Genomic DNA, 27,733 nt, shown 5'->3' on the forward strand with positions numbered 1-27,733 from the left:
CACACACACACACACACACACACAGTAAGTACCTAAAATAGATCTCATATCACTAGTAAAAACATACTCTTTGGGAGTTGAAATATGAATTCATGTTAATACGAAGATTTAGCATTTTATTATCACAATGTGCAAAACAACAATCATACTGTACATAGACGAGCAATTTATGCACGACTTAAAACATATTCTGCAGGATCATTGTTTCCATAAACAGTATCTCAATTATTCATCTTGAACAAGTCATGAAATCAAAAGGTTGTCATTATAAAACAGGAGTGTTGTGTTGAATTCATGCTGCAACACAAACATTGAACAAATTGACATATTCTCAGATATCATACATTATATCATATTTACAGACGTCACACATTATATCAACCTCAATCATAGATTTAACAAGTCAAGTCTCTGCTATTCACAGTGAAAGTCCTTTTACAGCGCAGCACTCTAACAGAACAAGGACGTCCAGTCAAAGGGACAGAACCCTTCATCTCCTCATGACCACAGTGGGGTCATCAATGTCAACATTGACCTGGGACAACCTCTGTATCTGTAGTCATGGTTACAATCAACCACACCCCATCATGTCACACAGGTGTGTGGGGACAGAACTGTGTTTCCATGGAGACCAAGGTGTTCCTCCAGGACACGGGAGGCTACTCTACCTGGCACAGGGTCACTGAGGTGTTCATCTCATTCACCCTAAAAGCTGGGTAGAGGGGCTCAGTGAATGTGGTGTGGAATGTGTACAGGTGGGTCATTGTGTCAGAGGAGATCCTGTAGAAGGAGAGTACGCCAGCTGACCAGTCCAGGAAAACTCCTACTCTGATGGATGCAGGTAACCAATCAGGTAAAATAGTCATTTCTTGATTGTGCCAGACAAAGACTTTCTTCCCCCACTTCATCAGATTCCAGGATTTGTCATTGTATCCAAGTCGACAGGCACGGCTGCCTCCCTTCCTGCTGATGCTCTTATATGTCACTCCTATCCGACCATCCCCCTTCATATCCACCTCCCAGTAATGGCGTCCAGTCAGACCCTCTCTACACAGCACCTGTTCATGTTCATCAAACCTCTCTGGGTGATCAGGATACAGCTGATCCTCTTCAACCCTCTCCACCCTCCTGTTGTCCTCAGACAGAGAGAGCTCTCTGTGTGCTGTGTTTGGGTCCAGACTGAGATCACAGGCATCTACAGATGAGAGGAGAAAGGCTGGATTACAACCTGTGTTAGAATGTGTGTGTGTGTGTGTGTGTGTGTGTGTGTGTGTGTTCCTGGCTATGTTAACATTTTGGAAAATTAAATATGAATTGATCCAGGAACAACAAGGTTAAAGTTTGAGTCAACAAAAGATTGAGGTCAAGCATTTCCACATATCAAGTCAATGGATGGTTGTGATTCCCTCAGGTTATTGTTTTGTACATTGACCAAAACAGCTCTTCAAAACAACAACTTACACTTCTTAAGCAGCTGTGATTTCACCCAGATCTCTTCATTATGGTCCACACTATGAGAGAGGCAGAGGAAGAGAGTGAAAGAGTGATACACACACACACACACACACACACACACACACACACACACACACACACACACACACACACACACACACACACACACACACACAGCCTATGTACTGTATGAAGAGCAGTCTGGACAAGAGACAACTGACAAACAGTGATAACTCAATATAAGGATCTGTCTGTGTGTGAAGTACTGCTTAAAAGAGTGATGAGGCAGGAGCCAATATCAGGACCCACTGTTCTCAGACTAACATGAGAAATACAGACAATCTGAAAATGGTTACAGCAACAGTAACTGGACTTAAAAACACAGCTCTGCAAAAAATGGCAAAAACATGCATTACTAATCAATACTAACTTGAGTTTCTCCAGCCTTAAGAGTGGATCAGAGAGCAGCTCCACTCCTGAGTCTCCTGGGTGATTGTAGCTCAGGTCCAGTTCTCTCAGGTGGGAGGGGTTTGACCTGAGTGCTGAAGCCAGAGCAGCACAGCCTTCCTCTGTGACTCGACAGAAAGACAGCCTATAGAGAGAGAGGGCATCAGGATATTACAACAGCTCTGCTGCACTCTGCTGGTGAGAGATGGAACTGCATACAATGTGTTTACCAGTATGATGCATGATGTAAAATGAGAGCAAGTGACATAAGAGAAATTGAATAATCTATTATTTGCCAAATAAAGAATAATATATTCTCAGCTACATATCAATGTTTACCTTTTCATCATAAATACATTGATTTGTGGAATTATCAAAATATTTATCTCTCATTGGTGGAGTGTGTTTCTAATAACTGACCTCAGTATCTTCAGTCTACAGTTGGGACTCTTCAGTCCCTCAGAGAGCAGCTTCACTCCTGAGTCATGCAGGTCATTGTGACTGAGGTCCAGCTCTGTCAGGTGGGAGTTTGAGCTGAGGGTTGAAGCCAACTCCTCACAACTGTTCTCTGTCAGGAAACAGTTGTCCAGCCTAAATAGGAGATGCAAATACACGACAACATGCTGAGTAACAAGTAGACTAGAGTGAGAATTTAGTCTACACAGAGAAACGTAAATGACAACATAGTGACTCACAGGCTAGAAGTCATGGAGAGAGTTGGTTGAGCCACACGTTAGTCAGTGTGTAGTAACATAGAACATGTCGTTCATGTGTTCAGATGAAGCAGTGTTTTAGTCCTGAGCCCTATGTTACGTCCTTCCTAACTACTGTAGGAGCCAGAGATCAGCCAGAGATCAGTGGTGCTCAGCTGAGAACTGGTATCCTTCCCCTTTCTATTGAAGTAGGTCGGTTCACAGCGAAGCCAGAAGAGAACAGGATATGCTCATGCATTATGTGGGCTGTGATCTAAAAGATGTTGAAAATGAATTTCATTTCATATTTTATCATACATTATATTATGATTTGAGGATTCCCTTGTTTGATGAAATGCAAAATCAAGACCCTGAGCTGTGCTGGGCAGATAATGGCCAGAAGCTGAAGTGGATTATTTAAGGCTGAAGTATTTAAGATTGCCCGTTTTATTTATAAGGCCTGGATTAGAGAACAATCTGTTTTTAAGTAAGATATGTCAGGCTCTCCTGACATGATGTGTGAGTTCCAGTGCTGGGTAAGCTACTTTCAAAACCTAACTATTACACATTACGAGTTACGTTCATTTGAGAGTAATTCATTTATTTATAAGATTACATTTTAAACAATCCTGGACATATGTGAGTATGAAAATAAAACTATACATACAGCAAACCAATATTTTACGAGCTAGGCCTAGGCTAGCTTACTTTAATCTTTTACACTTTTTTTTCAAATCTACTGTAGATAATAAACAAACTGAATAATCATGTAATAATTGGCATCCATGGTTGAACCTAATTGCTGACCTATATCAATATGTAGCCTACAAAAAGCTGGCTAGATAGGAAACCTGTTACAAAGGCTGATGAATGGTAAATGGACTGCACTTATACAGCGCTTTTATCCACAGCACTTCACAATGGCCTCTCATTCACACACCAATGGTGGCAGCTGTCATGTAAGATGCTAACCTGCTCACTGGGAGCAATTTGGGGTTCAGTGTCTTGCTCAAGGACACTTCGACATGTGGACAGGAAGAGCAGCCGGGATTTGAACCGCCGACCCTGCGGTCATTGGACGACCCACTCTACCACTTGAGTCACAAGTGAAGCTACCTAGCCTAACCTATACCTAGGGCTCTGGAGGGCTAGTATTACATACTACTAAAATACCTAAAGCATGTGTTTTTAATTCTGAAAGTGCATTTTGCGTGTTCTTTTTCTGGTTCTCAAAGTTGAACAGTGGAGTAAAAGGGCACTTGGAACTTGGCCAGTAAGTCTCATGATAAGCTTTCTAAAAGTGCTCAATCCTACTGTTGACAGAGGCAGCATGTCTTCGGCAACATACTCTTACACAAATCTCCTCAAGTCTCGGGGATCAAGGGCAGATCGAAATCCAAAGAAATCAAATCTATGTTGCTTGGTTTGCTCTCGTAATGAGAGTGTATCCATTGTGAAAACATAGCACCTGTAGCCATTGTTGTCTTCTCTTCGCTGGTCATGTAGCGTTGCGCTGTAGCTATGCAGATTCCAGGTGAGTGGACTTTACCAATCAATCATTCATCCTCATTCTCCCCCGTTCCCGTTCACACCCCCCCAATCAAATGCCAGCAAACAAACACACAAAAAATAAACTTCCCTCTCCCTGTGCGGTCTGTGTTTCAATACCGTAAGTAACAAATTATTTGACATTGTAACTGTAACAATAATACCGAAATCCTTCAGTATCTGTAACATGTTATATTGGTTGCTTAGTTACTGCCAACAGCAATATGTTACTGTAATGCATTACTTTTGTAGCGCGTTACACCCATGTTTCTTTAATTATATGTTTGATCTTTGTTTATGAAAAACTATGTTCTTCAGGTGCAGCTCTCTCAGGGGACAGTCTGGTGACTGGAGGGAGGAGGCCAGGGATTCACAGGCCTCTTTGGCGAGACACACTTTAGTTAGTCTGTAGAAACAGACATGTCCTTCATGAGATGGAGTGCAGTGTAGAAGTTAGGACCTCTGACTGCTTCTGTAGGTCTGTTGGCAACCAGGGTTCAAATCCCATCTCTATCTCTTTCACAGACCTACTGTATGTCTCCTGTCACCCCACCTACTCCCTTCCTACTGTCTAGAGGAAACACATGTCCACTGTCCTTGTAATGGAACATGTCTATTGTGGCGTGGTGCTTGTCAGGTTTGTTGAACAGCTTGTAACGTGGTGGATGGAGTGTATAAAAACACTGCATCTATTTACGGAGTTGTAAGTTTTATTTTTAAATGTCATGTTATTTGCTGTTAGTGACAGATAAATATGAATTCTACATATTTGCACTTTCACACTCAACTTCCCTGAACTATAGTCTGCTCTAACCCTGGTTAGTAGAGTACAGTATGTTCACTATTTTGACAACATGTCCCTCAAAACGATAACACTAGTCTTCCTGACTGAAATATACAATCCCTACAGATGTGATGGGAGTGTGTTTAGTGATACTGCATCAGTCAGCTGAGTTGAATATTCACATAAATGGTTAGTAACAAGTCAATAGTAACAATGTATGTTAAACATTAAAACATTCAAAATTTCTCCCCATCTCTCCCACCTGGTGTGTCCCATATATCTGAGGGTCAGTGAGTCACCAGAAAATCAACTGAACTGAAAAAAGACTGCATATGAACATGCTCTAAGAGTGACAATGTGAGACTAACAGACTGTCCAGCTATGTGTCCATTTTAGGGTTGTCATCATGTGAAAACTCCTGTAAAGGTACTGACCTCAGTGTCTCCAGGTTACAGTGTGGACCTCTCAGGGCAGAGAAGAGGACCTTCAGGTCATCATCAACGTCATTCTTGCCAATCAATATCTTCATCTCCTTTACAATGCTGATAATGTTCTTCAGGTGCAGCTCTCTCAGAGGACAGTCTGGTGTCTGGAGGGTGGAGGCCAGTGATTCACAGTCCTCAAGGCTGAGCTTCATGTCAGTCAGTCTGTAGAAACAGAGAACATGTCCTTCATGAGCTGGAGTTGCCAGGGTTCAAATCCCATCTCTATCTCTTTCACAGACCTACTGTATGTCTCCTGTCACCCCACCTACTCCCTTTCTACTGTCTAGAGGAAACACATGTCCTCTGTTCTTGTAATGGCACCAATGTCGTGGAGCTTGTCATTTTTGTAAAGCAGCTTGTAACATGGTGGTAGGAGTGTAGACACTGAATCTGCTGAGTTGTATGTTTTCTTTTTACTTTTAATTTTGTTGTTGCCTCCACCATCCCAGCCTCCATCTTTGGTTCTATTTGACTCTGTCAGGGGATTGATGGATAACATGCTGCTCTGTGCCTTTGCTGTTGATCATGTAGCACATGCATTTCCAGACTGAGAGCTTTCTGAAGCAGAACCATACTGGTTGCTATGGTAAATGGTAAATGGACTGCACTTATACAGTACTTTCATCCAAAGCGCTTTACAATGAAGGCCTCTCATTCACCCATTCAAACACACATACACACACCAATGGTGTCAGCTGCCATGCAAGGTGCTAGCCTGCTCATTAGGAGCAATTGGGGGTTCAGTGTCTTGCCCAAGGGCACTTCGACATTTTGTCAGGAGGAGCAGGGATTTGAACCGCCATTGGACGACCCGCTCAACCTCCTGAGCTACAGCCGCCCGTCTCCGGGCTCTCCCCCCACACTCCCCAGTCCAAACCCTGTGTCTATATCACCCTCACACGGACAGCTGGCTTCGCTCAAATGTTTGTTTTGATTCGTGGATCTGCCCCCTAATATGTATTCACTCCAAAATTGAATAGGTTCTACTGTAAGTTGGCCTATGCTACACCCCTCCACCAAGTTTCTTGAAAATCGGTCTGGTAGTGTTTGCATAATCATGCTAAGAAAACAACCAATCAATGAGTGAACACACATCACTGACAACATTACCTCTCGCCCTGCGCTGTTGCTGGAGCGGAGGTAGAGTACACTGTAAACACGAATACATTCAGATAATATATACACCCTCTTTCCCACCTGGTGTGTCCCATATATGTCTGAGGGTCTGTGACTGCACAGAAAAGCAACTGAATTAACACAGTCCTTTAAAACAATCAGCGTCATTTATACTAGTGTGATATGTGTCAGTTTGACATTAATATTTACATTGCCTTTCTGCATTTCCTCACAGCTGGGATCAGTCTGTTATGCCCTTTCTTGGCTATGTTGTATTTCCTCTGGTCCATCTCATCCAGCACACCCTGTGACATCAGAAGTGCGTTGGCCAGTGCTGAGCAGTGATCTCCTGAGAGAGCGCGTTTATCTCGATCTGGTGACATGAGGAACTTGTGAATGTCTTCATGTACTGAACTGTCTTTCATCTCAGTCAAGCAGAGGATGAGATTGATGTAACTATCAGGTGAGAGGTTCTCCACATCTGGCTTCCTAAGGTATTTCTTCATCTCCTCAACAGTCTCTGAGCTGCTCTCTGTCTGTGGCAGAAGGCCTTGTAAGAGAGTCTGGTTGGACTCCAGTGAGATGCCAAGCAGGAAGCGGAGGAACAGGTCCAGATGTCCATTCTCACTCTGTAGAGATTCATCCACAACTCTCTTCAGCACCTCATGCAGGGGCAGCTCTGTCGACACATTCTCCAGGAGAGACTCCAGTGAACTGATGTCGTTTCTCACACAGCAGTAGAACACATAGACAGCAGCAAGGAACTCCTGAAAGCTCAGGTGCACAAAGCAGTACACCTTGTTCTTATACAGGCCATGCTCTTCTTTCAGGATTTCTGTGCACAATCCACTTTCCACTGCTGCTTTATTGAAATCAATTCCACACTTTTTCAGCTCCTCCTCTGAGAATATGAGATTTCCCTTCAGCAGCTGTTGGAATGCCAGCTGGGCCAGTTTCAGAATGTCGCCGTCTCTTGATTTCAGGATCTGCTGTCTAGACTGATCTTTCTCGTTTCTCTCTTCATACTTTCCAAGCGCCACCCCTGTTTGAGTGATCAGGAAGTGAATGTACATCTCAGTCAGAGATGTAGGGATCTCTCCTTTCTTGTTTTTACTCAGCATAGGTGCTAGAACCTTGGCAGTGATGTAACACATGATAGGTATGTAACACATGATGTAGAGGCTTCTGTTTTTCTTGATGTGATCGATGATTTTGTTGGCTAGTTCTTCATCTTCACTGAACTGCTTCCTGAAGTACTCCTCCTTCTGTTGGTCTGTGAACCCTCGTACTTCAGTCATCTGGTCAATGCACTTGCGTTCAATCTGTTTGGCTGCTGCAGGTCGTGTGGTTATCCAGAGGAGAGCAGAGGGAAGCAGAGTTCCATCAATGAGGTTTGTCAGCAGCATGTCCACTGATGATTTCTTCATGGTATCCCTCAACCTCTTGTTCTGACTGAAATTGAATGGAAGTTTGCTCTCATCCAGACCATCAAAGATGCACAGAACTTTAGAAGATGCAAACATGCTTGCATCTGCTATCTCTGAAAGTTCAGGGTGAAAGTAACACAGAAGGTCATGCAGACTGTACTGCTCATCCTGGATCAAATTCAGCTCTCTGAATGGAAGCACAAAGATGAAATCTATATCCTGATTGGCTTTCCCTTCTGCCCAGTCAAGGATGAACTTCTGCACTGAGACTGTCTTTCCTATACCCGCCATGCCTTTCGTCATCAGAGTTCTGATGGATTCTTCTTGTTCAGGACGGGGTTTGAAGATGTCATTACAGTTGATAGAAGTAACTGATGATTTTTGGAGTGATTCAATCCGCCTGATCTCATGTTCTGTATTAACCTCTTTACTCTCCCCATCAGTGATGAAGAGCTCTGTGTAGATGCTGTTGAGGAGAGTTTTTCTGTCTTCTGTAGTCCCCTCAAACATGAATCTGAAACGTTTCTTCAAACTGTCTTGAAGTGTGTCTTTAACTCTTTTTTGGTTCAGCACAGGGGAGAATGGGAGAAAGTGAAAATGTAGAGTGAGACATGAAGAATAAAAAGCATAAAACAACATCCAGTACAAGCAGAATCCTCATACAGTAGCAGTATATAGATCTGTGAAACACAATGGACCCTTCTAACAAAAACATTCTCCTGATTTTACATATCTCACCTTTGTTTGGTGGCACTGCATGGTGTGGCCTTGGCTACGCCTTCTGAAATTATAAGGAAAAACAAGACCCATGATGTCCAAGACCAGGACGATACTGTCCTACAGAACCTCGGGGATGATAAAGGACGATACTGTCCTTCAGAACCTCAGGGATGATAAAGGATGATACTGTCCTACAGAACCTCAGGGATGATAAAGGATGATACTGTCCTACAGAACCTCAGGGATGATAAAGGACGATACTGTCCTACAGAACCTCAGGGATGATAAAGGACGATACTGTCCTACAGAACCTCGGGGATGATAAAGGATGATACTGTCCTACAGAACCCCAGGGATGATAAAGGATGATACTGTCCTACACAACCTCAGGGATGATAAAGGATGATACTGTCCTACAGAACCTCAGGGATGATAAAGGATGATACTGTCCTACAGAACCTCAGGGATGATAAAGGATGATACTGTCCTACAGAACCTCAGGGATGATAAAGGATGATACTGTCCTACAAAACCTCAGGGATGATAAAGGATGATACTGTCCTACACAACCTCAGGGATGATAAAGGATGATACTGTCCTACACAACCTCAGGGATGATAAAGGATGATACTGTCCTACAGAACCTCAGGGATGATAAAGGATCATACTGTCCTACAGAACCTCAGGGATGATAAAGGATGATACTGTCCTACACAACCTCAGGAATGATAAAGGATGATTGTGTTCTTGTAGCAGTATGACCTTCTGGAGGGGACAACAATGCTACTGTAGCACAGACAGAAGTGCGGGATGAACAAACACACATGCGCGCGTGCCCGTGCACACACACACACACACACACACACACACAGTTTACTATAGATTATCAGGCTAACTTGGTAGAGCTCTGGTGCAGTATGTTCTCCATATGTTATCTCTTAGATAGTTTGGAGTTCATTGTTGTCATGGTGCAGTTATAGATAAGAATAAGAAACACAACTTATTTGTTTGTGACAAGATTAAATAAACATAATCTAACAACAGAGCTTACCAAGGTCCTGGACCAAATGAGCCTCTTTCTCCTGGAGGATCCTGTAGAAGGCTGATTTGACCTTGACTCCCCCGGATTTTAAGGCGTTGTCCAGCTCCCTCATCTTCTTCTGTCTGGTCGGGGCTGCTTGGATGTCAGAGTAGAGCTCATCAGGGATCATACCCTTCTGGTGCAGTTCATCTGCTATAGGCATCACCTCAGCAACCCTCTGAATGAGCTTAGACCAATGTGTGTCCACAAACTTTGCCTCTAGAGAAGAGAAATACACACACAAACACACACAGAGAGAAGAGAATGGTAAACTGGTAGCTTTTACTTCTAAACATGTCCAGCGTTCCACCTCAGTACAGACACACAGCCTCACCTCTGTCTTCTCTTGTCCTCTCTGTCTCACTCTGTCCATCATGAGAGGTGGAGGGCCTGAGGAAGAAAAAAGGTGTCGTCTTATATTCGGGGTCTAGACTTTTAAATGTAATTATACATTCACAACAGCAGATGGCGTTGTTTCCCCAAGCATGCCACCGCTTTTCTCCCTCAAGGCACAACACACAGTGACGGGTGGCTGGCTATAGAGATGGAGAGACGTGAGCTGTGTTCGGAATCGCTCCCTCGTTCCCTCACTCCCTATTCCCTATATAGGGTTCACCATGTAGTGAACTACCTAGGGAACGGAGAAAATGTAGGGTACATGCACTGTTCCCTGCAAATCAAGGTGAATTGTGGGTAATAAATAGTGAACTATATAGGGAACGAAAATTCCGTGGAGAATTCGGACACTACAAACAAAATGGCTGACGCCCTATATAGTGCACTATACAGTGAATAGGGAGCGATTCCGAACATAGCTGTGGTATATAATAGGCGATTTTACCCTCTGAGAGTAGAAGACACATTTGTCAAGTATTTCTTAGTTACATTTTGTGATAGAAGAAGCTAGTAATTATTTATAGGGATATTGTGCTATTTTGGACATTTAGTCCTATTTGTGGTCTGTTTACCATTAACTTGAAACGTAGAGATCATACTTTCACTGATCATTCCAATATTGAGCTAGTTGCAGTTCCTATGCAAGCTCTCACTGGACTACAATGGAAGTCAATGGGGCACAGTGAATGTGGGTGTAGTCTTACCAGTCTCAGTATGCTCTCCTGTGAAATGTATTGCAATCCTAATATTTTAACATGTTTGGCATGGCTTGGACATAAGCATTCCGCTGGCACTTGTTTTCACTGCTCCCACAGAGGACTATGTTGAAGTCATGCCAAACACCTAGAAATATTCGGATTATGATACATTTCACAGGAGAGCATACTGAGACTGGTAAGATTATCCACACCCTGGAACTACAACCCAGGAGCAATGTTGACACTGCCCCCTATATTCACACTCTGGTACTACAACCCAGGAGCAATGTTGACACTGCCCCCTATATCCACATCCTGGTGCTACAACCCAGGAGCAATGTTGACACTGCCCCCTATATTCACACTCTGGTACTGCAACACAGGGGCAACATCAACAAGATATAATCTGACTGATAACAACTGAACTCACCTTGAGTTTCTCTGGTCATTAGATGCTGCTCCACTGTTGTCCTCCTCTGTCTTCCCCCCTGCTTTTCTCTTCTCTTTTGTCTTTCCATCTTCTATCTTCTCCTCTGGCTCTCCCTCTTTTCTTTTCTCTACCTCCCTCTTTTCTATCTCTTCCAGACTTCTTCTGCGGGCTGTGGAAATGATGATGCTTTCTCTCCTCTGTTCAGTCCTCCGTTGAGAGTCCCTCTCCTCACTCCGATATTTGGAAGTATTTCTCCCCATGGTCTGATCTCCTCAGTCCTTACACCATGCATTTAATTTAGTTGACTTGTTTGTCACTCATGCCTAATTCCTTCACCTGACAAGAGTTAACTGGATTCTGAACAGACTGGATTCTGTAAGAGACATTCACAGGTGTTTTAAAAAGCCCTGAAGCCCTGATGTCCATAAATGTAGTCAACATAACATGTGACTTCTAGTTCCACTGAGTGAGTCCAGGATAGAGAGGCAGAGAGTCTCTGTTCTAAATCTATGCTGGCTGTAGAGTAGCACTAAAGAGTAAACACAGAGCACAAATACACACACACACAGTCACACTCTTCTCTCTTTTGGAGATAGTGCCTTAATCAGGGTGTGATCATAACAAGCAGAGACATTTACATGCAGCCATTTAGCAGATGTGAACACATTAGTCTCTGACATCTTAGAGTGTATAGGAAGGAATGTCTATGATGTAAATGATATTGTCATGTGAATATTTAGTGTATATAAATGCAGGATTCTCACCTGACTGCTGCAGATTCAAGGTTGTCTCTTCAAATGTCTGAATCTTTCTGAGAACAAGGAAATAATTTACATAAAAATAGACTCACCTGTCTAAGAAGGGACTTCAGACCTACATATTTGTGGTTATCTATGTGGGTGTGTGCATGTGTCTTTAACAACACACAAGGAGCGAGAGAGAGAGAGAGAGAGAGAGAGAGAGAGAGAGAGACATACTTCCTGTTTACTGTCACTCAACAACACATTCTAATTCCAATAGAACTTTCTAATGCAAATGTAACTATCCACAATGTCACACCAGCTTCCTTTCTCTGCATATTCATGACGTTTACAAAGCATTATACACAAACATTTACTGACCAACACATGTACCATTCATTTAGAACATGTTCAAACCTAAATAATTGTATCCAGTGGGATGAAATGGTTGTATTCTTCCACACGTAGTCTCATAGGATCTACCTCCATATGAATCATTATTCTAAATACTAAAACTGACTTCTGGTAATGAAACGCTCAGCAGACTTCCTGCTACACCATTCTAGCCTCTGATCTGATCTGAGTTCTGTTCAACCAAGAACACACACAGGGGTGTACTGGACTAAGAACGTTCCAGAAAAAATGTTCAACAAAATAGATATACCAGTATATGTGTATATATGCAAATATTTAAGATTCTCACGTCTGCTGCAGAAACAAGGTTGTTTCTTCAACTCTCTGGCAAGGAGTGTCATTACACTCGTATAAACACGCTTTGGAGGCAAAAACACGTTACGTAATGCTACATTTGTGTGTGTGTGTGTGTGTGTGTGTGTGTAGGATCAGACTTCCACTAGTCTGTGTGAATATGTCACTTAGACCATCATTATAGCAAGAGGCAGCCCACTGATGATGCAGGGTCTTTTTCTCATTTGAAACCCATTTGTCTGTGATCTGATGTTTTTAGTGTAGTGTAGTACACTTGTAGTGTAGTGTACAAATTTAGTGTAGAAATGTAGGATTCTCACCTGACTGCTGTAGATTCAAGGTTGTCTCGTCAACTGTCTGAATCTCTCTGAGAACAAGGAAATGATTTTCACAACTGACTAAGGACACGCACGCGCACGCACGCGCACACACACACACACACACACACACACACACACACACACACACACACACACACACATTCACCCTCTAGCACTGTAGAGCAGCTAAATCCACAACAAGTCACTACGAGCTTCAGATCTCTGTGCCGATGCCCTCACATGACCTCTCTATACGGGTCCAGACTGGTTTCCTGTCTTCTACTGGTTCTGCCCCACGGCCATCAGCCAATCCTCCTGTCTTCTATTGAATCAGTATTGAAAGTGCATTTTATTTTTTTCATTACGGGACAATCCTGTATTAACGACGACTTGCATACCGTTGCAAACGTGGTACGTTTTCGGGGTGTGATCATAACAAGCAGACACATTTACATGTAGACATTTATATGAATATGATAACAAACGTGCGCGGAGCAAAACGTTCTTAGGAAGAAATTTAAGAACAGAACTTAAGAAGATATTGGTGAATGAGGCCCAATTGTTTTCATATGAGCAATGACAATGAAGAGTATTAACATACTTATTTCTTTACAATCTGACCAGCAAGATTATCTACAGCTGCCGTAATATTCCTTTAATAGCTTTTGATATTAGCAACATCCAGCCTAGATCAATTACATTGATCAACTTGAAAGTGTTTGAAAAGTACTAAGTAGGATAGATAGATAGATAGATAGATAGATAGATAGATAGATAGATAGATAGATAGATAGATAGATAGATAGATAGATAGATAGATAGATAGATAGATAGATAGATAGAGGTGGATAGATAGATATATAGATAGATGTAATAAATAGTAACAACTCATCATAATCCCATCTGTGTGAGTTGAAATATGAATTCAGGACAATATGAAGATTTAACATTTTATCACATATAGTGTGCAAACACAAACAATAGTTATTCGTGTAAACTAAAAACATTACTGCAGGATCAAGGTTTCCATAAACAATATCTCAATTATTCATCTTGAACAAGTCATGAAATCAAAAGGTTGTGTCATTATAAAACAGGAGTGTTTAATGTTTAATTCATGATGCAACACAAACATTGAACAAACTCATACATATTCTCAGATATCATACATTATATCATATTTACAGACATCACACATTAGATCAACCTCAATCATAGATTTAACAAGTCAAGTTTCTGCTATTCACAGTGAAAGTCCTTTTACAGCGCAGCACTCTAACAGAACAAGGACGTCCAGTCAAAGGGACAGAACCCTTCATCTCCTCATGACCACAGTGGGGTCATCAATGTCAACATTGACCTGGGACAACCTCTTTATCTGTAGTCATGGTTACCCACACCCCATCATATCACACAGGTGTGTTGGAACAGAACTGTGTTTCCATGGAGACCCAGGCGTTCCTCCAGGAGGCTACTCATGACTCGAATCAGAGTCAGAATCTGTTTCTGATTCTACCTGGCACAGGATCACTGAGGTGTTCTCATCAACCCAAAACCCTGGGTAGAGGGGCTCAGTGAATGTGGTGTGGAATGTGTACAGGTGGGTCATTGTGTCAGAGGAGACGCTGTGGAAGGACAGTATGCCAGCTGGCCAGTCCAGGAAAACTCCTACTCTGCTGGATACAGGTAACCACTCAGGTAAATTAGTCGGTTCTTGATTGTGCACGACGCCGGCACTCTCCTCCCTCTTCCACAAACTCCAGGATTTGTCATTGTATCCAAGTTCACAGGCACGGTTGCCTCCCTTCCTGCTGATGCTCTTATATGTCACTCCTAACTCAATATCCCCCTTCATATCCACCTCCCAGTAATGGCGTCCAGTCAGACCCTCTCTACACAGCACCTGTTCATGTTCATCAAACCTCTCTGGGTGATCAGGATACAGCTGATCCTCTTCAACCCTCTCCACCCTCCTGTTGTCCTCAGACAGAGAGAGCTCTCTGTGTGCTGTGTTTGGGTCCAGACTGAGATCACAGGCATCTACAGATGAGAGGAGAAAGGCTGGATTACAACCTGTGTTAGAGTGTGTGTGTGTGTGTGTGTGTGTGTGTGTGTGTATGTTCCTAGCTATGTTAACATTTTTTAATTAAATAGGAATTGATCCAGGAACAACAAGGTTAAAGTTTAAATCAACAAAAGATTGAGGTCAAGTGTTTTCCACATGTCATAAGTCAATGGATGGATGTGATTCCCTCAGATTGGTTTGTACATTGACCAAAACAGCTCTTCAAAACAACAACTTACACTTCTTAAGCAGCTGTGGTTTCACCCAGATCTCTTCATTATGGTCCACACTATGAGAGAGGCAAGAGGAAGAGAGTGAAAGACTGATACACACACACACACACACACACGCACACACACACACACACACACACACACACACACACACACACACACGCACACACACAGCCTATGTACTGTATGAAGAGCAGTCTGGACAAGAGATAACTGACAAACAGTGATAACTCAATGTAAGGATCTGTCTGTGTGTGAAGTACTGCTTAAAAGAGTGATGAGGCAGGAGCCAATATCAGGACCCACTGTTCTCAAACTAACATGAGAAATACAGACAATCTGAAAATTGTTACAGCAACAGTAACTGGACTTTAAAAAAACACAGCTCTGCAAAAAATGGCAAAAACATGCATTACTAATCAATACTAACTTGAGTTTCTCCAGCCTTAAGAGTGGATCAGAGAGCAGCTTCACTCCTGAGTCTCCTGGATGATTGTAGCTCAGGTCCAGTTCTCTCAGGTGGGAGGGGTTTGACCTGAGTGCTGAAGCCAGAGCAGCACAGCCTTCCTCTGTGACTCGACAGAAAGACAGCCTATAGAGAGAGAGGTCATCAGGATATTACAACAGCTCTGCTGCACTCTGCTGGTGAGAGCTGGAACTGCATATGTTTTTAGCAGTATGATGTATGATGTAAAATGAGAGTGACATAAGATACATTTATTATTTGCCAAATAAAGAATAATATATTCTCAGACAAATATCAATGTTTACCTTTTCATCATAAATACATTGATTTATGGAATTATCAACATATTTATCTCTCATTGGTGTTTCATGTTTCTAATAACTGACCTCAGTATTTCCAGTCTACAGTTGGGACTCTTCAGTCCATCAGAGAGCAGCTTCACTCCTGAGTCCTGCAGGTCATTGTGACTGAGGTCAAGCTCTGTCAGGTGGGAGTTTGAGCTGAGGGTTGAAGCCAACTCCTCACAACTGTTCTCTGTCAGGAAACAGTTTTCCAGCCTAAATAGGAGATGCAAATACATGACAACATGCTGAGTAACAAGTAGACTAGAGAATAGTCTACACAGAGAAAAGTCAATGACAACATAGTGACTCACAGGCTAGAAGTCATGGAGAGAGTTGGTTGAGCCACACGTTAGTCAGTGTGTAGCAGGGTTATAATAGTTTTGCTTTTTTCATTAGTTTTTATTTTTATATCGTTTTAACTTTTTGTGTTCAATTTCAGTTTAGTTTTAATTAGTTTTTAAAGCAGATTTGCTAGTTTAGTTTAGTTTTTATTTTTTGATAATGCTTAGTTTTAGTTTAGTTTTTATTAGTTTCAGTATTAGTTTTAGTTTGTTTTTTTCTTGATCTCATGAGCTCATGTTTCACTCTGTGCAAAACAAACCATCTGGCGAACGTCAGATTACCTCTGCGTAGGGGCTCAGCTAAAGAAATAATGGAGGATAGATTACATATCCACCCAAAATACTAGGCTTGTGTATGGAATGAAAAAGACTAAAACTAAGGACATTTTCTCTACAATTTTTGTTTATTTTAGTAAGTTTTGTAAACACACAATACAGTTTTAGTTAGTTATCGTTTTTTTGTAAAGCCTAGTTTTTATTTTTATTTCAGTTAACTAAAATGTTTTTTCACACCTAGTTTTCGTTTTTTAGTTAGTTTTCGTTAACTATAATAACCTTGGTGTGTAGTAACAGAGAACATGTCGTTCATGTGTTCAGATGAAGCAGTGTTTTAGTCCTGAGCCCTATGTTACGTCCTTCCTAACTACTGTAGGAGCCAGAGATCAGCCAGAGATCAGTGGTGCTCAGCTGAGAACTGGTATCCTTCCCCTTTCTATTGAAGTAGGTCGGTTCACAGCGAAGCCAGAAGAGAACAGGATATGCTCATGCAGTATGTGGGCTGTGATCTAAAAGATGTTGAAAATTAATTTAATTTCATGTTTTATCGTGCATTATATTATGATTTGAGGATTCCCTTGTTTGATGAAATGCAAAAGCAAGACGTATTTAAGATTGCCCGTTGTATTTATAAGGCCTGGATTAGAGAGCAATCTGTTTTTAGTGTAGTATATTTTTATACTGTATCATACTGTATTGCATCAATACATCTGTATTACTCTCATGTAGTAATCATTTTAGTAGAATAATGAATAAACTTCACTTTAGTAGGAATTGTGTTAACCTAAGTAGTTGAACATGAGTTATAGCAGTTGTCCTATCCTGAGTCAGCATTTCTGTCCTGAGTCCATAAAATAGCGCCTTTGAAGTCAGTTAGCCCACAGTTATGATCCTAGGAGGACAGGAGGAAGCTCCTAGGGTCCAGGGGGGAGGAGACCAGCTGACACCTTGACCAGTCAGAACATCAGTTGAACCGTTTGTGACTATATTTGTGTTAATGAACATTCCTTGTATGCTAATTTGTTTGTCATGTGATTCCTGGCCTGAAGCCAGATATAAGCTCGGCACCTCATGAGAACGTCAGTATTTGCCTAGAGATTCGGCCCTGTGTTAGGCATGCTCAATAAATTGATGATTAGACGTTTTTGGCCTCCTTGAAGTTCTGTTCCATACGAAGATGATGCTTTTGAAATACACTGCATTAGTTAAGATATGTCAGGCTCTCCTGACATGATGTGTGAGTTCCAGTGCCGGGTAAGCTACTTTCAAAATGTAACTATTACACATTACGAGTTAGATTCATTTGAGAGTAATTCATTTCTTTACAAGATTACATTTTAAACAATCCTGGACATATGTGAGTATGAAAATAAAAGTATACATACAGCAAACCAATATTTTACGAGCTAGGCTAGCTTACTTCAATCTTTTACACTTTTTTTTTCAAATCTACTGTAGATAATAAACAAACTGAGTGAACACTGTGATAGTATTTTAAACTGATCTAGTCAAAAGATTTACCAAGATACGTTCAAAAGGTTAAGTCTGGTTTATTGTGAAAAACAATACGAGCGCAAGGACTTCCTGAAAAACGCAACAAAGGTGGTTTCGTCAGCCGAAGTGAATTCAAAGCTTGTCATGCCCAGTCTTATATTCAAGCAAAACACAGGTACGGCGCTTTGAGGATGTGATTGGCTAACTCATTGCACGTCATGAAATGGCAGGCGTGGCCAAGAGTACAGACATGTGACAAACAAAGAAAACAAAAGGTCTGAGCCAGGACGGGGAAGACGAAGGTGTGGCCCTTCTGACTTAAACAAAGAGATGAGGAAGAGCGAGGCAGAGGGGGTGTTTACAATTACAAAAGTTGTAAATATTTTATTATTTTCTTTCCACGTGCAAAATCACGCACCAAAACCCCTTGTTTCAGAAATTTGACAGGAAACAAGATAAAAAAAAATGACATGATTATATACTATTTATAGTCTAAGAGTGGACAACAATTCACCAAAAAACTTGATTTAACAAGGCAAAAAAAAAAAAATGGTTACCAGTGTAAGAAGGGCAAAAAACCTCTTGGTCAATTTAGAGGAAAAACCCAAACTTATTTATCAACTCATGTTTCAACCATTGTAACTCTTGTAAGCAAATATGATATTTTTCAGATTATTTCAAAGTTCATTTACTCTTGTTGTGAATAATCGCATGTGATGTCCTATGGAACATAGCTTCCATGTGTGCGTCTCTGAATGTTTAATGTAGGTTCCAGTGTGTGCGATTAGAGGCGCAGTCATTGCTGTTGAGATTGTCCATGTTGTCATACCACAACCACAAGAAGGAGGTGACCGGCAAGGACAGTCTCCGATTGCTCATCAGAGGAGAGGAGAGTGTGGCGGTGACTGTCAAGTTCACTCTTGTTCACAGTGTATATCCAACAGTCATTTAGGTGACACTTCTCTTTTGGGCAATAGAATGTCATTGGGGAATGCAAGGCGTCTTCTCTTCTAGATCGCAACTTCAATGTAGCGTTGTTTGAATCAGTTATGTTCAATGTTAGTTGCAGTGTGTGCAGGTGTGTGTGCGTGTGTGGTGCATCTTGTGAGGTCATGGCTGTGGAGTTTCTCCATGTTGCCATCATAACGATCATGAGAAGGAGGTGACCAGCAAGGTCATTTTTCCTCCGATTCCTCGTCAGAGGAGAGGACAGTTGTGGCAGCTCATGGCTTTGGCCTCTGAGCCCTCTGGTTCAGCTGCATCCTTGATCTCCTGGTGTTGGCGATCCCCTGGTGGACCGTCCTCTGCTGCTTGGACCCGTCGGCAATGGCTTGCATGGATCCACGAAGTCCTCTCAGATCGCTGTCTGCGTGGTGAGTAGAACCTGGTACGGCCCGAGCCACCTCGGCGAGTTCCAGCTCCTTCGTCTGTGGTCGCGGACCAGGACCCAATCCCCAGGAGAGATGTGATGCAGGAACCCCTCCTTAGCCTCAGGAATGGCGGTCCTCACTCTGTTGAAGACATCCCTGGCATGGAGAGAGTTCAATAAAATCCATTATTACATGTTCCCATGGCCCACTTGGCCGAGGATGTGCTGACAGTTCCATTTTTTTGACGGGTAGGTTCCTCCCGCAACATCTACTTCTCTTCCATGTTTTCTGGCCTGTTCTCAGGCTGCTTATCTGCTCCTGGTAGTCTCTTGTCTCCCCACTGGGCAGGTCCACATAGAGCGGTCAGCCAGCGAGCTCTCGGCAGGTGAGGAGGGAGTCCCTGTCCTGGTTCAGCAGAGTGAAGGTGCGGTGGGACACCACACAGCCAGGGCGCCAGCAGCACGTACAGGCTCTTGAACTGAACCCGGTCCATCCCTGTACTGCTCCACGTAGGGCCGGCCCGGGTCGTGCTGCTGGAGGGCTCACCTCGGCGCTCCCGCTCCCCCAGTACAGGCTGATGAAGTGCTCCGTCTGTGGATCCACAGATGAGAGAGACAAACAGAGACAAAACAGAAGAGCAAAAGGAGAGTCCTCTGGTCTGGTCTCCCTGTTCCCCTCTTTGGTCAGGAACGGTTATTCAAAGTCTGTTGGAGATTCTCAGAAACATGGTTAAGCGCAAGCTCCTGCTTTGGGGAAAAAATGTTGTTATTCAGTCAGGAAAACTTAAACAGGGTGTCTGTTCAAGTGTCATTAGAGCCAGTCTGCAGTAGCCTACAGTGACATCAGGGGCAGTGTTAGAATGACTTCAACACGCCCAGTCCCCAGTCATGATCAAGGCAATTGGATTTGGCTCTAGAATTTCTCTCGCGATTTTATGAAAATAAAATAAAATAACCACATTCTCGTCTCAACAAAACAACACCCCCTAAGGGTGAAAACAAAATTTCCTGAAGTCAGGATAAAAATAGAGATGGGGCAAAGAAAATGACACTAAAATGAACTGGCTTCATTTACAATTAACTAATCAAAAAATCCATCAAAGCTTCATTTGTATAGCTAAAATTTGTATATCTAAAACCTCCCTCTTCTGCATTTGAGGACAGAGTATTGGACCCGCTTCGGACAAAATGGTCTCTTCCCTGTTTCATACTTATCTGTCGCTCACAGTGAGTTGGTGACATGGCGTTGGCCTTGCATCTCACGAACCCCAGATCGCCCATCTGTAGGGAAACAGGCCAGTAACCTCCATCTCCACCTCCGGTCCTGTGCCCGTCTCCTGGTTCGGCATTCACCCATCACTCCCGGAACGACAGTTGTCCCGTCTGAAACAGGGAGAACACTCCAGAAATGTCCAAGAATGACCCTCAAGTCATTCGTGACTCCACACAGTTCATAGCTTCATGCTGGCGAGGGGCAACCACTCCTTGGTAGCCCACACAATACACTCCAGGAAAATCTGAAAACATCAACACAGAACTTCACAGAAACAGAACATCCTATAGAAATAGACTAACCCTAAATTACTACAAAACAGAACAATCTAACCAAGGAGACGTGTACACACACCTGAATCAAAAACACAGGTGAAATGTAGGCGACATCCTCAAGCTTTATCGAACAAGACCCGCTTAAACAGAAATGATATATAATGCTAAACATCCAGTAACCTCATGTTCCTACATATATCAGAAAGAGAGACAAAACAAACAACAGTTAAACGGACAAACAGCAGGTTCCAAGCAGTCCCCAGGAAGGCATGATCCAGGCTCCTCAAAGACCTGCCGCCCAGGGTCCATAGCACCTGAAAATTAAGACTCAAACACAGACTGGGTTCAATAGCAGAGGGGAAGGCCTAAAGCCAACTCCTCAAAAAACACATCATCATTATATGAATGAAATGCATACAGTAGAATGCATAAAACGAACAGCTTATGGCCATTCATTGACTATTGAAACAAACTCCTGAATCAAACACCTATTCAAAACCCTGTCAGACTTTTGAGTTCGCACCAATACCTAAAAGATCCGCTCAGAAACATTAACAACAACTTAAGACTCAAAGGCTCTACATCTATTTCCTCCTGTTTATTTACCTTAAAAATTATATATATATCTCTATCTTGGCTAGTTAAAATCTCCCTTGTGAGTTGTTCAAGGGAACTCCAGCAGGTGGCGCTCGACCCCAAATCGGAGGCTCTTCCCTTTCATTCAGCTTGCGGTAACTGTGACACTGTTCAATCCAGTGACCATATTGACCACAATGAAAACATGCCTCATCTTTCCCACTCTGTCTGTACCTGTGAACATGCTTAGACCTACTGCTACGTTGCCTATTCTCCCTTTGTCGCCGTTCCCGTTTTTGTTTCAGACCTGCACCTTTATTTTGAATGTCTAATTGTCTCAATTGAGCAGCCTGAAGTCTAGCGGCACCATCCTTGACTTTTTTCAAATTCCGTTGTTCGATGTAATGTCGGAGGCGTTCGGAATACCGGAAATGATCAACAACTTCCCCGAGAGAAGTTGATTCCCAGGTGTGGCATATCATCCTCACTCGGTCAGACAAAGAGGAGAGAGAGTTATTCATTAACTGTTGTTTCAAAATCTTTTTATAATCAGCGTTCGCTTTGTCCATGCCACTGTGTGACGCGAAGATTGATTCCAGTCTTTCCCAAAATTTCTCGAACTGCTCATCGGAATTTTGTTTACAATATGTGATACGGTCCCAATCCATCTTTTTAGGGAATCGAGTTTTGATTCTGTTCAACAGCGCAGCGTTTTGTGCAGTAAAATCGACATGAGAAAAAGGCAACGTTATATCAAACGGGTCTTTTACTTCGATCCATTTTAACCCAAGTACTTGTCGCATGATCATGGCGATTTCCTCGGCGTGAGGCTCATACATTCGAACTAAACTGTTAAAAAGATTCTCGAACTCGTTCATGTCTTTGGTTGGATCGGGCAAGGTTTTAGCAACATCACGGAGTTCGTCTGAACGCCACGGTCTGTACACCCTGATTTCAGGGGTCCAGGCCGCGTGGCCCTCTTCATCATCTGTTTGAGACGGTCGGGGATTAGGGTTCGGGCATCGTACCATTGGGGCTAGGAGTTGCGGTTCCTCCAGACTATTACTAGCTATTTGTAGTTGTTCCAAATTTAACTTAGCCTCAGATATGGCTCTAGCCAATTCTTTCTTCCTGTCCTGCTTTTGCTCGGACGAATACCTCGTAGAAAGGGGCGCGCTTAACTCGTATTGTAGAGGGGAGAGAGAAGGGGCGTGGCTAAATGCGGGAGCAGCAACAGCCTGGTTGGGTGTGAGCACGGAGCAACGAGTCGAGGGGGGGGGGAAATCTAATTTTAAATCAGAGTTATTCTGCTGGGGAAATGGTGGAGAGACTGTTTGCGGAACCTCCTTGTCTTTCCTTCCTGACCTAAAAACCCGCTCTCGTGCTACTCTCTCCCAAATCTTAAAAACAGACCAGTCTATAGAATTAACAGGCTTTTCCCTTAACCTAATCATCTCAACCACCTCTAGCTGAGCCCGAATCTTAGAATTTAACACTAAAATGTCAGATGTGGATGTAAGAAATCGAAAATGCTTTAGCACATAACGAAATCTGCCAACAAACGCTCGCAGAATAATGCTTCAGCGCAACAATCTCCTCAGGGCTAGACAAAATGCAAGTTAGCAGTAGAATCCTGTGACATCCTCTAGCCATATGTTAGTAGCCGGTGTTACAGGGACACCTAGTGGTGCTCCCAAAATGTTGCATGTATGACCCGGATGTGGTCTATGGCCGTGCGCGGGGAATTCAGTTTAATAAAGGCTATACTGCGAAAAACCCTAATAAACACGATGCAGCCTAAAACCCCAAAACAGCAATGAAAGGAAACCTTATAGTTAACTCACGGCGGGAAAGAATACAATTTCGAAAGAAACAAAGACAATAACCCGCTTAGTACTCACCCAGTCAGGAAGTTCTTTGTTCTCTGGCTCAATGGCGGATCACCGGGAGAGTTGTTTTCCTGCGTCTCCTAGACAACCAGCTAGCCTACTGGAATCTAGCAGTTACGAATTTTAACAGTCTAAAAAGTGTACAAAAATACTTACAATATCCATGGCGCGCGTAACAAACAATACAAAGCAAGAGCCGAGGCTCAAACAGAGAACACATAAGACACATAAGACGAAACAAAGGCCCACGTTACAACAAGCATGCCCGGCTGCACCAGCAACTTGGTCAAGGCTAAACCGGATGTCTAGATCCTTCCAAATACTGTACAGCCACTTGGTCAAAGCTAACGCTCGTTAGGTTTTACCAAACCACCCGGGATCAAAGGGACAAACGCTTCTACTAGAAACGCGGATTGCAAAACTCTCAATCACGCCCTGTAGCTACATTTGTTGGTAATCGTTCTTCAACGAAACATCAACAATCACTTCGAAGCTAGTTGGCAATCGTGCTAACACGAAACATCAACAAACGGGGCTTAAGCTAGTTGGTATCGTTCTGAAACGAAACATCAACAATGAGGCTTAAGCTAGTTGGTATCGTTCTGAAACGAAACATCAACAATGCTCGCCCTACCCTCGGTAGGACTAAATACCCACGCTCGGGTTCCTGTTTTCAACAATCCAGACCAACACAACTGAACCAAATCAAGGCAAATACAACTCAGAACCATAAGAGGGTTCGTTTAAACGTACCTGTGAGCCTCAAGAATCCAGTGGAAGAACTGAGGAAATAATCTCGGCGTGCGCTCTGGCGCAAGAGAGAAAATTGATTTTCCAACGCCCACTATAATGGACTGACACGTCTGCCGATCAGTTCATCCACTGGAATCCCGAAGCAACATGCAGGCAGTCCTCCCATTACCATTCCCGTTCGCCAACTGTGATAGTATTTTAAACTGATCTAGTCAAAAGATTTACCAAGATACGTTCAAAAGGTTAAGTCTGGTTTATTGTGAAAAACAATACGAGCGCAAGGACTTCCTGAAAAACGCAACAAAGGTGGTTTCGTCAGCCGAAGTGAATTCAAAGCTTGTCATGCCCAGTCTTATATTCAAGCAAAACACAGGTACGGCGCTTTGAGGATGTGATTGGCTAACTCATTGCACGTCATGAAATGGCAGGCGTGGCCAAGAGTACAGACATGTGACAAACAAAGAAAACAAAAGGTCTGAGCCAGGACAGGGAAGACGAAGGTGTGGCCCTTCTGACTTAAACAAAGAGATGAGGAAGAGCGAGGCAGAGGGGGTGTTTACAATTACAAAAGGGAGAGTTGAGGTGTTTACAATTACAAAGGGGAGATTGAAACTAGAGGTTGCAGGGGACTTGATGAATACTTGGGGGGAGGTGATGAATTACAAGAGAAGTGAGAGGACAAAGGTTTAAGGTGTTTGGATGTAAATTCCTGGACAACACTCATGTAATTATTGGCATCCATGGTTGAACCTAATTGCTGACCTATATCAATATGTAGCCCTACAAAAAGCTGGCTAGATAGGAAACCTGTTACAAAGGCTGATAAATGGTAAATGGACTGCACTTATACAGCGCTTTTATCCACAGCACTTCACAATGGCCTCTCATTCACACACCAATGGTGGCAGCTGTCATGCAAGATGCTAGCCTGCTCACTGGGAGCAATTTGGGGTGCAGTGTCTTGCTCAAGAACACTTCGATATGTGGACAGGAAGAGGACCCGGGATTTGAACCGCCGACCCTGCGGTCATTGGATGACCCACTCTACCACTTGAGCCACAAGTGAAGCTATTTAGCCTAACCTATACCTAGGGCTCTGGAGGGCTAGTATTATCATACAAACATGCTCTAAGGGTGACAATGTGAGACCAACAGACTGTCCAGCCATGTGTCCATTTTAGGGTTGTCATCATGTAAAAACTCCTGTAAAGGTACTGACCTCAGTGTCTCCAGTTTACAGTGTGGACCTCTCAGGGCAGAGAAGAGGACCTTCAGGCCACCATCATCATCATACCATGTAATGTTCTTCAGGTGCAGCTCTATCAGGGGACAGTCTGGTGACTGGAGGGAGGAGGCCAGGGATTCACAGGCCTCATCGGCGAGACACACTTTAGTTAGTCTGTAGAAACAGACATGTCCTTCATGAGATGGAGTGCAGTGTAGAAGTTAGGACCTCTGACTGCTTCTGTAGGTCTGTTGGCAACCAGGGTTCAAATTCCATCTCTATCTCTTTCACAGACTTACTGTATGTCTCCTGTCACCCCACCTACTCCCTTCCTACTGTCTAGAGGAAACACATGTCCACTGTCCTTGTAATGGAACATGTCTATTGTGGTGTGGTGCTTGTCAGGTTTGTAGAACAGCTTGTAACATGGTGAAAGGAGTGTCTAAAGACACTGCATCTGTTTACAGAGTTGTTGTTTTTTACAGTATCAGTCAGTTTAATAAAATATTTCCCCATTAAAGTTTAGTAACAAGGTAACAGTGATAATGTATGTTAAACATGAAGACATTCAAATAATCTTTCCATCTCTCCCACCTGGTTTGTCCCATATATCTGAGGGTCGGTGAGTCACCAGAAAATGAACTGAACTGAAAAAAGACATAATATGAACATGCTCTAAGAGTGACAATGTAAGACTAACAGACTGTCCAACCATGTGTCCATTGTAGGGTTGTCATCATGTGAGGACTCCTGTAAAGGTACTGACCTCAGTGTCTCCAGGTAACAGTGTGGACCTCTCATCGCAGTGAAGACAACATGCAGGTCATCATCATCGTCATCGTTATCATCATCATCATCACCATCCAACACCATTATATCCTTTACAAAGGTACTAATGTTCTTCAGGTGCAGCTCTCTCAGAGGGCAGTCTGGTGTCTGGAGGGTGGTGGCCAGTGATTCACAGTCCTCAAGGCTGAGCGTCATGTCAGTCAGTCTGTAGAAACAGAGAACATGTCCTTCATGAGCTGGAGTTGCCAGGGTTCAAATCCCATCTCTATCTCTTTCACAGACCTACTGTATGTCTCCTGTCACCCCACCTACTCCCTTCCTACTGTCTAGAGGAAACACATGTCCTCTGTCCTTGTAATGGCACCAATGTCGTGGAGCTTGTCAGGTTTGTAAAGTAGCTTGTAAAATGGTGGTAGGAGTGTAGACACTGAATCTGCTGAGTTGTATGTTTTCTTTTTACTTTTAAAAATGATTGCACTGTCAGTAGATCCAAACAAACCAATATACACGAGAAACCATAAACAATGAAATGAACATTATGTATGTATAAAGTATTAATGTGATAAGTGTGGCTGATATGTGCTAGCTATAGTTTTGTTGTTGCCTCCACCATCCCAGCCTCCATCTTTGGTTCTATTTGACTCTGTCAGGGGATTGATGGATAACATGCTGCTCTGTGCCTTTGCTGTTGATCATGTAGCACATGCATTTCCAGACTGAGAGCTTTCTGAAGCAGAACCATACTGGTTGCTATGGTAAATGGTAAATGGACTGCACTTATACAGTACTTTCATCCAAAGCGCTTTACAATGAAGGCCTCTCATTCACCCATTCAAACACGCATACACACACCAATGGTGTCAGCTGCCATGCAAGGTGCTAGCCTGCTCATTAGGAGCAATTGGGGGTTCAGTGTCTTGCCCAAGGGCACTTCGACATTTTGTCAGGAGGAGCAGGGATTTGAACCGCCATTGGACGACCCGCTCAACCTCCTGAGCTACAGCCGCCCGTCTCCGGGCTCTCCCCCCACACTCCCCAGTCCAAACCCTGTGTCTATATCGCCCTCACACGGACAGCTGGCTTCGCTCAAATGTTTGTTTTGATTTGTGGATCCGCCCCCTAATTCGTATTCACTCCAAAATTGAATAGGTTCTACTGTAAGTTGGCCTATGCTACACCCCTCCACCAAGTTTCTTGAAAATCGGTCTGGTAGTGTTTGCATAATCATGCTAAGAAAACAACCAATCAATGAGTGAACACACATCACTGACAACATTACCTCTCGCCCTGCACTGTTGCTGGAGCGGAGGTAGAGTAC

The 27,733-nt window shown here is 43.0% G+C and overlaps 1 protein-coding gene across 1 annotated transcript in view; it reads right to left on the reverse strand.

The window, feature by feature from the left end:
• Positions 1 to 659: 659 nt before the first annotated feature.
• The window catches only part of LOC311327324 (uncharacterized protein), a gene marked incomplete at its 3' end in the record, with an annotated part of 28,904 nt that continues 1,830 nt past the window's right edge, over positions 660 to 27,733 (reverse strand). The window contains exons 2-14 of the mRNA XM_084460356.1: positions 26,393 to 26,620; positions 25,621 to 25,800; positions 16,198 to 16,368; positions 15,776 to 15,937; positions 15,352 to 15,401; positions 14,564 to 15,087; positions 9,726 to 9,972; positions 6,738 to 8,067; positions 5,361 to 5,573; positions 2,323 to 2,493; positions 1,886 to 2,047; positions 1,462 to 1,511; positions 660 to 1,195 (exon numbers count right to left, since the gene is read on the reverse strand). Coding sequence (XP_084316482.1) covers positions 660 to 1,195; positions 1,462 to 1,511; positions 1,886 to 2,047; positions 2,323 to 2,493; positions 5,361 to 5,573; positions 6,738 to 8,067; positions 9,726 to 9,972; positions 14,564 to 15,087; positions 15,352 to 15,401; positions 15,776 to 15,937; positions 16,198 to 16,368; positions 25,621 to 25,800; positions 26,393 to 26,620 — 4,024 coding nt within the window. The remainder of the gene's footprint in view (positions 1,196 to 1,461; positions 1,512 to 1,885; positions 2,048 to 2,322; positions 2,494 to 5,360; positions 5,574 to 6,737; positions 8,068 to 9,725; positions 9,973 to 14,563; positions 15,088 to 15,351; positions 15,402 to 15,775; positions 15,938 to 16,197; positions 16,369 to 25,620; positions 25,801 to 26,392; positions 26,621 to 27,733) is intronic.

Source organism: Borostomias antarcticus (assembly GCF_949987555.1).
Source record: "Borostomias antarcticus genome assembly, chromosome: 31".
In the NCBI taxonomy this organism is placed as follows: Eukaryota; Metazoa; Chordata; class Actinopteri; order Stomiiformes; family Stomiidae; genus Borostomias; species Borostomias antarcticus.